The sequence below is a fragment of the Podarcis liolepis genome, assembly GCF_965112155.1.
Source record: "Podarcis liolepis genome assembly, chromosome: 2".
Lineage (NCBI taxonomy): Eukaryota > Metazoa > Chordata > Lepidosauria > Squamata > Lacertidae > Podarcis > Podarcis liolepis.
The window spans coordinates 42,756,345-42,768,351 of NC_139555.1; the positions used below are offsets into that span (position 1 = coordinate 42,756,345).

General features: G+C 43.5%; 1 protein-coding gene across 3 annotated transcripts in view; it reads right to left on the minus strand.

Annotated features, from left to right (window-relative positions):
- The window catches only part of STXBP2 (syntaxin binding protein 2), a 36,789-nt gene that overhangs the window by 15,899 nt on the left and 8,883 nt on the right, over window positions 1-12,007 (minus strand). For all 3 annotated transcript variants that reach the window (XM_083490717.1, XM_083490718.1, XM_083490719.1), the window contains one exon: window positions 160-209. In XM_083490717.1, the coding sequence (XP_083346843.1) occupies window positions 160-209 (50 nt within the window). The remainder of the gene's footprint in view (window positions 1-159; window positions 210-12,007) is intronic.

Below are 12,007 nucleotides of genomic sequence, written 5' to 3' on the forward strand. Positions count from 1 at the left end.
ACTGAATTAAGCAACTTTGCAGTGCTCAGTAGAAATGCAGGTAATTTTTATTAGTAGGCTGAGAGATCACTGATCTGTAGGCAACATGAACCCTGTAGTCAGACTTTGTGTAGCTCACCCCACACATGCAGTGCTTTGAGCTGCAGCAACCATTTTTACCTTCCATTCTCCTTCCTTCTTCATGCTGCGGATGACATCGTTCAAGATCTCTGAAAGGTGAAGGAAAGCTCTGAATTAGCACCGAGACAACTACTAGATGCAATTAGAATAACTGGCTGACTCCTGGGCTGGAGAGTGATAAGCAATGCCTCTGACCGCCCCAGTGTAGACATCTTCTGTGACATTCAATAAGCAGAGTCTAACTTTACTGTCCACGCAAGACAAAGTGGATTCACATGCCCTGTGGGGGAGCCCTCTGAGCAGCAGTTTTGAAGGCAGTAGGAGAACTGTACCCCTAACCTGGTGGAGCAGTTAGCTTCCAGGTTTCGGAGGTGCAGGGGAAAGATGTGGAGTGAGTAGGAACATAGGCGTCTGCCCTGAATAGTATCAGACCATGGCTCCATCTAGCTATCTACATATACTAGCTGGGAAAAGCTCTCAAGACAGGTCTTTTTCTCAGCTCAACCTGTGGACTGAACCTGGGATCTTTTGCATGCAGAGCATATGCTCTTCCCACAGAGCAACTGCCTTCCTCATTTCAGGCTGTCTGAGACCAGGGTATTTAAGAAAATGGCCTACTCCCATATGGATATGTCAGGTGAACCAGGGGAATGGGGCGGCATCTACCAGGGGCTGGACCTTTTCAGTGCTGGTGCTTCAAGTATGGTGATTTCCCCCCTTATCAGCTCAGCTTGTGTCATATTTAACATCATTTAGACACCAGGTGCTTTGGAAGAGTTTGCTGCCATTAGAAAATACTGCTTAATTGCTGCTTTATCACTGTTTTAAGCACGCACCGTACTTTGAAAACATTTTATTCAAAAGCTGGGCCTGAAATGTTTTAAGGTGATCGGATGAGTCCCCTAACACAACATTTCCACTTTATGAATGGGACAGAAGTCAGGCGCATCAGTCATCAGGAAATTAAACAGGCGCTTCTCTCTAATTGGAACACACTCTGCATTCTCCCTCATTAAGTGTTCAGTTGGTAACTTTTTTTTAAAACTTCCAAGAGCCTTGATGCCGAACCAAGAACTGCAGGTGTTCGCACTTCTTCAAAAGTTATACTTTGCGGTCATCGGTGGGAGAGAAGCAAGGCTCACTACAGATAGTTTACTGGCAATAAAGATAACAAATCATGAGCCTGACTGCTCTCTACAGAGGACCGGCAGGTGGAGAGCCAACAATGCCCAGAACTGCAATGTCAATACATCTTTGTTGTGCTCCAGCACTGCTCACCAGATATAGGTAGTTTTTTCACTAAGGGCTGATTCATACATTACGGGCACAGTGTGGTGGTTGATTACCTCTGCCTGGAACCTACACTGCTCTGGTGATGTCTGAGCAAACAAACCTGGGTGGGTGGAGGTGGATCACAGTCTCCAAGGCCAAATGGAGAGATGGAGTGGACTGGCAGACCTACAGGCCAAAGTTTGCTCTCACTGCTGTAGACCATGGATGGGGGAACTGTGTCCCATCTAGATACTGTTGGACTACTCTAGCTATGCTGGCTGGGGCTGATGCAAGCTGGAGCCCAACTCTGCCTGGAAGGCCACTCATTATCCACCCCTGACCTAGGCAATAGCCAGTCAGACAAAGTGAGGGGCAGACCCACTCTTTTGGTAAAGGGTCACTGCCAGCCTAAGAGCATGTGATGATCACCGAGATAAAATGGGGTCAGCTCTCTGAGCCAGACAAGCTAAAAACAAAAACGGGTCAAAGTTTTCTAGGATCAGCTATGTGATAAATGCTGCTGACGAACACGGGTTACAGTCATAAGGCATAAGGAAGTGATGTCCTCAGTGGGGAGGTAGCCTGCACAAAATGACAGAAAACATAAAATGCTTCTTTTGCAGTAAAATGATCTTCAGTTCAACTGACCTTATCCCACACCATATCTCCCTCCTTGCAACACACTAGTTCATCCATGGCATTGGGGGGAGGGGGAACAAGAGCAAAGAGTCCCATTTTCTAAACTTACTCTGATCTCTTATAAACTGACAAGTCTCCCTCGGGAGGCTGTGGACTCTCTTTCCTTGGAAGTTTTAAAGCAGAATTTGGATTGCCATCTGTCATGGATACCCGGAGAGTCATGTTTTAGACATAAAAAAAAAAAGATTGTCCAGGATTTTAACTGGTTTTATATCTACTGCTTTTTTGTATTTTTAATGTTACTACGATTATTGCTTTTGTTTCTGATGTTTCTGATGTTTTTGATCTGTTGTATATTTGTTTTATGGTTCTCTTTTGCAGGCTATCCTGAAAATCTAGATTAATAAAATTACTTTTAAAAAATAATGGATGCTTTATCTGAGATTCCTGTGTTGCAGGGGGTTGGACTAGATAACTCTTGAGGTCCCTTCCAACTCTACAATTCTATGATTCTAAGTGGCAGAAGTTTCCCCCCGGATTAACCAAAAGCGCTTCCTGTCTCAGCAACTGCACACCAGTTTAAATCAGATCTCATGAGCTGTAATGCTGATAAACCTGATGATTCACTCAAAATCTAAACCCAAAATTGAATTAATGGATGGGAATGAGATATGGTATCCTTTTTTCTGACAATCTCTCTCTCTCTCTCTCTCTCTCTCTCTCTTTCTCTCTCTCTCTCTGTGTGTGTGTGTACATACTAAATCCAATCTGGGTTACTAAATCCAAGACGCCTGAAACCGATGCCTCTGAATTAGTGTCACATGTTAATAGAGTGCTAAGTCTTTTTAAATTAGACACTCAAGGTGCTTTGAATGCTCCACGTACCCAGCCCAAAACCACATAAATGAACACAAACACAGTAACTGGACAGGTTGAATTAAAAAGAGTAACTGGTAATACTTGTTTAAAAGAGTTGTGACAATGAGCAGGGAAGAAAACAAGGCTATAAAACTACCAGCTGTGACAAAGTGAAAACTCTTTGGAGGAATCCAGCTGCCAAACTAGAGCACTGACTGAGAAAAGGCAGCAAAAAGTACACAAGGGGGAAACCAAGTCAGAAAGACCCTGGATATGCCACCGGCCACATTACCATAGACAATACAAATAAAATGGTTCTGCCTCAGAAAACATTCATGTTTTGTTTTTTTTTTTTAAAAAAACCCAGGCATATACTAGGGGCTGTGCCTCTGCTTGCTCTGCTCTCCAGCTCCTTACCATTCCTGCCACATTAACTCCATGGAGCTTCCCCTTCCCATCCCATGCAACTATTAACCTTGCTTGTCCCCTTCCCAGCCACATTTCTAAAGCCACTTTTCTATTCCACAGCCTTGTTTTGCACCCATTTTCACCTTCACCCCCATGTCTATGCCTCCTCTCTTCTTTTCTTTGTGCAACCCCACCTGCATGGTAAATTCATGTATTTTCCTCTTCCCACACATTGAAATTACTAAGCATCCATTTCATCCTTTGCTCAATTATGAATCCAACTTTCCCTATTTTTCAGATCCTTTCATGTCCCTGCTTTCATCTTCAAACCCTTTCCCCGTGCCTCCTACTCCTTCCTTTTTCTTTTTCTTTTGCAAGCCCCCTTTCCACCTCCACTCCTTTTACTCCCTTCTCTTCCTTCTCCTCAATTTCTCAATTTTCCCTTGCGCACAGGACACCCCCAATTTCCGTGCCTCCTCATCTCTCCTATTCTGCAGCCCCTTTGCGCACACACTCCAGGCTGTATCTTTAAGATGAACAGAATCATAACAGCAAGTCTGTCAGGGCTCATCCACACTTCTTTTTGTGCTGAGTTTCTAGGTACAGTCATGCTTCATGTTATGTTCTTTCAGGTTATGTCCCGCGGCGACCCGGAAGTACCGGAAAGGGTTACTTCCGGGTTTCACCGCTCGCGCATGCACAGACGTGAAAAATGACATCACGTGCATGCACAGAAGCGGCGAATCGCAACCCGTGCATGTGCAGATGCGCCGCTGCAGGTTGCGCTCTTTTCATGTTGTGAACGAGCACGGGTCCCGTTCGCAACCAGATGTACCACTGTACAGGTCTGGGCTTCACAGGTCTATGTCTGAGGGTGGTGTTTGTGTGTGTGTCCCTGTGCTTCCCCCTGCGTTTTATTGCTGAATCGGAGTGGCGGTGGGTATGGCAGACTGTTTTAGAATGCTGGCTATGAGCTTCATGTTCTGAGCAGGACAATGCCATAACACTTCAGGGGGGGCAAAGCTGGGCAGCGTGCAAGAGCTGAAAATGAACAGCACAGAAGGCATACACAGCTGGAGAGACTTCATTATTTGGATAAACTGTGGGTGGTCTGTTTCATGCTCCATGTCAGTGGACTATGTGCTTGTGAATCACAATCTTGGTGTTATGAAGACAAGAGGCTCAGGGCAGCCAAGAGGCTAGACTAGAGAGACAGTGTAAAAAAGCAAATCACTTTGGACAATTCCTATCAGCATTGGGTGAGAAGACTAGGCCAGTGAACAGTTGGGGCTGGGGAGCATCTGGTAATGGAGGGGGTGTGTGGGGAGTGCCGAAATTTAACACAAGCAAATGCATATTAGGATCAACTTCTTATGTCGACCTTGCGGCTAGGTAATTTGACTTTGGATACAATTATCTACTGTTTATTCATCTCATCTATATTGTGCATCTAATAATACGCCACAGGAATTGTCATTTAATCAACTACTTTGGTATTTGCTACTGATTAGAATGTCTGCTGAGAAATACAATCCTTTAAGTGTGTTTTGGGCTTGTAAAAAAACAATTCCATTTTGTTTCATGACTGATGCTTCTTCCCTGACAAGAAGCTAAAACTCTTCTGGGCTTTCTGACGCTATGAGCTCACAGGACCTGCTTCAGATTCTGCTGTCTTCCCCCATGGTCTGCAAAGTATGCCCCTGCTCCAAACGTGAACCCCAAAACACAGCACTCTCCCTTTGCAAGATGAGGTCTATGACACCCAACCCTGGGCATCCTATATATTAAGAAGTGCCCTCAAAATGGGACTTTCTGGCAACAGATTGGCCCTTTCGACTTCAGGACCGTACATTTCCATCCGTTCCATGGATGGAAAAGCAAAGAAGGTGACTCCCCAAAACTAATCCGCCCTTCACCCTTGCCCTTTATTTTTAACTACGTCACACATGTCTCTTACTATTCTTGAACAGATAATGCAAGTTACAACCAAAATCACAGCAAGCCCTTGTGATACTAATTGTACATGTCAGAGAAATTCTCATGAGCAATCCTCTTTCAAACTATCTTCTATGCAAGAGACACACTGCCCATTGCACACAAAGTGTTTCTGGTAAAGCAGGGAGGGAGGGAGGGAGGGAGGCATTCCAAACGAGGAAGCAGTGGGTGGGGTGCTTAACCCTTTCCCCGCTGGCCACTTCCCCCTCTGAAATTCACTCCTCATCCGTTTCCTTTCCTCGGGGTTCAAAACACAGGTAAACACATACTTGCAACCTTATGGTTGGGAAGAGGAGAGAGGGAACAAATGTAGGAGGGGGCTTGGAGTAGAAAAATGACCAATTCTCATCCCTAACCTCCAACTATGGGCTCATCTCAAAGATGCATCAAGAAAAGCAGTCACACAGACAGCTACATGCTTTTTGTAGCTTGTTTCTAAGCCACAGTTAAGTCCTTGTTTGAACGACGTGGAGCAATGGAAAACTGTTTATGTCAATCATGCTACTATAATTAAAGAGCTTCTCTATTCTTCTATTAACCAAGTTTAGCCTCAACTCCAATCTCAATTAGCTCAGCTCTGCTATCTGGCAGTTTCCATTCCACACCTGCTTTATGAGAAAGAAGGGAAGGTTGCTATCATACCAACATCTGGCAGCTAGCATTGAAGTGCTTACTGCATTAGGCAACATGATAAGCAGAACAGAACAGAACAGAGAACTAGTCAAACTGGACCTTTTGGAGTATGAAAGGCATACTGGAAATGCTCCCATTCCTGTACGATCAGTTTTAGATATCACCTGCTCTAGACATGTCCCAAGGCATGGTCTGAGGGCACCTGATGCAGCCAGCTTGCTGAAGGTAAGCAGGTCTGGGTCTGGTCGGTGGCTGGATGGGAGACGTCTTCAGAACCTCATGTGCACAGCTTTTGAGTTCCACAATGGAAAAATATGTAATAAATAATGCCATCCCCACCAAAGGCACTAGCTAACTCGCTACAACAAACAGTTTTCACAGAACATAAGATAGCAACATAGCAATAATGGCATGGACACCGTCCACATAGCAAATCAGGGAAGCTGAGACTCACAGTTGCTTTCTCCAAGGACATTTTCAGATATCGCAAAACCAGAATTGTTATACTGGAACGGAATGTCTCCAGAGTGACTTATAATCATCTGAAAATGATTATTGCTGGACTAGAAGTGTAGAGCTACATTTTTATCTGCTCAGTCAGTTATTGCATACACAATGCAATCCTAAACATGCTTACTCAGAAGGAAGTTGGATACAACCAATAGAATTTGGAAGAAACTAGGTTCTACTCAGGAGAGACCTACTGAAATTCAAGGATCTAAGTTAGCCATGTCCAGTCATTTAACTGGGTATGTTCCAAGTAGGACTAACACTGTATACCACCCACTGGAACTTACTCTCTGGTAAGCATGTTTATAACTAGCCTGACAGTTCCGGAATCATCCCAAAATAAGTATCTGTTCCTTGTTTGTTGAAAAACAAATGGTTTTTCAGGTGGCACAGTATCTCAACAGGCAACAATGACATGGAACAAAGTTCTAGGAAGCAGACACCAGAAGCCAGTTGTTAAGCCAATGGGAATCTAACCAATCAGAGTGTATTCGTCAAACAGAACCAAGTCAGAAACTAAGAACCACACTGACTTTTACAGGCAGACTGTTGAAAATTGTGGCCTTCCAGATACTATTGGATCTCAATTCCCATCAGTCCCAGCCAGTGTGGAAAATGGTCAGGGGTGACAGGAGCTGGCGTCCAATAACAGCTGAAGAGCCAGACATTCCCCACCCCTGACTGGATGTTAGAAGGGAGACAAGAGAGACATATGGCCCTATGGGATGTGTGCATGTGTAATACAAAAACTGATTTACCTAGCCTCCCAGAGGCAATTTCTACTCTCCACTAGTGGATATCATTGCAAATCTGTTCTATTCCATATGATGTATTCTTAGAATCATAGAATCATAGAGTTGGAAGAGACCACAAGGGCCATCGAGTCCAACCCCCAAAATGTTAAATAATAGTAAAGGTTGCTATGGAAGTCAACCAACTGTCTTCATGGGGAGTGCAAGTAATTCAAAATCAGCTCAGCAGGTGTCACTGGCATAATCATGGACTGCCATTCAGAAGTAAAGACAAGTGTGAACAATAAGAGATCCCTCTCCATAGAGACCTGACCTTGTAATGTGGTGACAGAAAGTGGCCTTCTCGGGGAAAGAAGGTTTGGGCAGTCTTCCAACCTTCCACCGCAGTAGAAAAGAGGCCTTGAATCCACACAGAAACCAAGTTCCTCTAAATGAAACACATTTGTTTCTCTTATGTCTTTTAGCCACAAAGACCCAATCAAACTTTTGAAAATGCAAAATTCACATAGCATCTTTGAAAAGCAACCATGCCTGGGAAACAAGAAGCACTTGTATGTAGACTGAAATAAAAGGCAAGAGGCAGCCTGGGTCTACTCCTAGTCTGAGAAAGTGCTAGCATAAGACAGATACGAAAAGGGGCTTAGGCTACAATCTGCACACACTTATCATATTTTTCGCTCCATAAGACACACTTTTCCCCTCCTAAAAAGTAAGGGGAATTGTCTGTGCATCTTATGAAGCAAATGCTGCACGGAGGAGGGACGTGTAAGCAGCTCCTGTCCACTTTACTGCTTTAAAGTGAGCCACAGAGGAGGGAAGGAAGGGGAGCCACAGCTCCCATCCGTCCCTCCTCCATGGCTTTAAAGCAGCAAAGCGGACAGGAGCAGCCCGCTTTGCTGCTTTAAATAGTTTAGTACAACATTTGATTCAGAATATTTTTTTCCGTGTTTTTCTCCTCTAAAAACTAGGTGCGTCTTATGGTCAGATGCATCTTATGGAGCGAAAAATACTTTATCTGGAAGTGAGCCCCACTGAACTCTACTGAACAGTTCCAAGTGCACATGAATAGGATTGTGCTGTAAGGATTGCCTGGCACATGAGAGGCACCAGTGCCATCACACCAGCGTCATTGCACACGCATGGTGGACTGATGATGCAGAAGTTCATAATGCACTAACAGCTTTGGCAGAGAGCACTGCCAGAGGATCACCCACTAACCCTGCATAATCTACCAGGAAACACCTTGTAATTGCAGATGTCCACAACATTTGGTGCCAAAGATCTGAAACTATTAATATAGCACAGCTATTTGCATCCCAACTAGAGGACAGGGATGACAACTGTGGGTAGTGGAGGAAATGAAAGGCTTTGCGTATCACATCTAGCTTCAATTATGGGAATGGGACAAAATTTCAGAAAGTCTGAAGGCCTCATTTCTCCAACTTCTACTTTTAAATCACAATTGAATAGAATTTCCAGAATGTGACATGGGGAGACTGTCCACAGTCTTGCAGTGTGAATAACATCACGGAGCATATGAAAGAAGCCTTTTTTCAGCTGAAGGGAAGCAAATTGATACTACAGTGAAAATTCAAAGTGCAGCCACTTATGCAGCATATTCTCTTTCCTTGGATGTTTTCAAGAAAGGTTGGGGACTGATCTGTTAAACATGTCTTTGGGAAAGAATGCTCTTTCTCTGAGCCTTTTAGTAGCTGATATAATCAAAAACTACAAAAAGCATACCTTATATAGCAAGAGAGAGCATTTGTTGCCAAGCAACAAAGGAGCAAGTTGACCCCGCAAATCAGCTTGCAAGTACAAACACTCAGTACAGTCCTTAACCCAAGATAACAAACATTTGCAGACAGAGGGCAACACCCTGGTAAACCTTGGACACTGTATCAGGATATCCAAGGTGCATACATAAACGTCCCCAATTAAGAAAAACAGAGAAACTACCCCAGACAGAAATGTAAGAAAACTTCCTTGATCACCAATTCTCTTCTCTTCAAGGTGTATGAGACCAGTAAAATAAATTTTGTCTCACAGTGAATCACCACAAAGGAACAGGCCAGTCTGGCCTGCTTGCTGCATCTTACAAACACTTGCTTTCCTCATGTCAGGAAAAATAACCCTCTTACAACAGTGCCAGCCTTGACACGCAGTAACAGCTCTTGCTATAAACATCTAGTAACCAATACTATAAAGAGGCCAAGTCAAGCATCTCAGTCCAAGAAACCTTCATTCACCACCAGTTGGGAGAGCGAGCAGGCTGCTCCACTAGGAAAACTGGTGAGGGAAGATCACTTCTAAAATTCATGGTTTGGCCTTGACATATAAAGCCCAGTTTGTTGCTGCTAATGCATCCAGCCTCAAGTCACTGGACGTCTGTGGCCTTGAAGCTGTTTTACAAGTACAAAAATTTCTCTCTCCACCTCCTCCTAGCCTGCCCACCGTTAGGTAATAATTACCAGGCTACATGGGCAGCAAGTCTGGTGAGCTGCCTGCCCTGAGGGGAGTGAATCAGTATAAAATCATTTCACATGCCTACTTGGTGCGCAAACTAAGCTTCAGATTTATTCTGCAATATCAGAATCAAGTACAGGCACTATGCAAAATGGCCTAACTATGCCTTCATGGTGACGTCACTGGATTTAGTCAGAATATCACACTTCCTGCTTTTATTTCTATTTTTGGACAAGTCCAATTTTTATACATATTAACATTGTGACTCTTTGGCATTTATAAAAATAAGGACCCCCCCCCCCAAAAAAAAGTTTAAAAGGGGTGGGGGTCACAAATCTATATTTAAACATGAACACAGCAAAAAAGCAAAAATCCAGATAAAATGTGTAATAACTTAATCGATATGACTCAAGAACTGTATTGTGCACTCCAAGGGGAATATAAAAATAGATCAAATGGGAAACAGCTACCTCAAAGATTTTTCCAGGAGAGAGGCTTAAATTGGTGCTTGTCTTCCTTCTGATAATCATGAAAGCACCTTTTCTCCTAGCTCTGCCTGAGACAGGCCTGCTCCCATGGAGCTCTCCTGTAAGACTTGTGAAAACCAGAGTAATTATTTGTCGCTCTGCTGGCAAGTTAATCCAGAACTTAATAAGATCTCATATTTCTCAGTCTCATTTGCTTTTGTCCTTAAGGGGGGTTCTGCTCAAAAAACCATTCCCAGTTACCCACTTGCGACCATCTTGCTGAAACAGTTCTCTTGCCAAGTACCACTGAAAGAAACCAACTGCATTTAAACATTCACACTTTTTCAGTTGAGAAAGAGGCCATTTTGTACTTAACCAGTTATATATTTAACTAGTTTTGAGACGGGCAAGGGGGAACCAGGCCTGGCTTCCACACTGAGCACAGGAACTCAGCAGAACAGACCCCCCCACCCCACCCCCGTACAGATACTCAGCAGCTCAACTAGAATTTTCCATTCTTGACTCAACTAAAACAGTCACCTATTACTTATCCAAAATAAGTGCCTATTTACATGCACATTTCACTGAGAGAGTAATAAGATTCTGAACCCATAATCCCCCTGCCTAGAGTGTAACAAGTGATTAAAAAGTTCAAATAAAAAATAAATTACCAACCAAGCAAGCCTCTACACAGGCACCAATGTAGGGCAGCAACAGAAACCCAAAGAAAGTTCTTTCATTTCTTAGTAGTGTTCAGAAGACTTTCCATTTGTGGCAGGAGAAACGGAAAGCCTGATGAAATGATGCCTTCTCAGTAAATTTACACATGATAGTGGCTTTCACACTCCATGAGAGAGGATTCAGAAAACTAGCAGGCTGTCAACAATGTGTGCCATCAACTAAAAGGTGTACAAGGCATTTGTTAATGTGGCTCCTGCTGCATTGTAGCCTTCAGCATTGTACTGTACAATTCAGCAGAACTGCTAGAATAACAAAAACAAAACCAGTTTGTAGTTCTGGGAAAGTAGGCTTGAAAGAATGCATGCATGTTAAAAATCTGAGAAGCCCAAGGGGAGATAAGCGATTACAGCAGCCAGTGGAGCGGCTTTCCTTGTCTTCTCTTCTTCCTGCACCTCTTCCCAGATCTAGCACCCAAGAGCCAATGAATGGTGGCAAGAAGAAAACTGATCTTGGTCTGGGGAGTTCCAGGCCTATAATGCCCACTTATAATGTACAGGGTGGTCTTGGGACAGTTGCCACCTCTTAACTGATATTCTAGGGAGGAATAGCAGTAAGTTTGGGACACTATGTTTCTTACAGAAAAGATGAGGTGCTAAATTATGCATGCAAAAGAACAAACTACACATACACACACCATTTTTTGTGGGGGGAGGAAAAAACTGGCTTAATTTTTATGATTTATCCAAGCTTCAGCATTTCTTGGAACAACTGATAAAGGAACAGGCTATACTCAGTCCTGATTACCGTTCTATTACTTTTGAGTACCCAAAAATTATAAGCTCTAGATTGCAGCCACCCTTCGCCAGCCTTGCAATATTCATCCCAGACACACTCAGACATTAATGATGGAAAAAAAGGTTTGACCCTAGTCTGTGGGGTAAAAGAATCTACATTCTAGAAGAGCATTTATGTGTGTTCATAAGCACCAGTGTGTAATATATAAGGAGGTTGCCCTTGAACAAGTTTCATATCTGAAATGTAACAAACTGTTCTCCTTGCACCACTTGAGGGATATTTTTCTCCCCCAGCCCCATTTCTCTCTCTTCTTTGGTACTGATTATTTTGTTCCTCTGGAATTTTAGATGCCTGGTTTCAGCTCCAGCAACAGTCCCAAAGTAACAACAAGGAAGCCATTCAAGGCTTCAG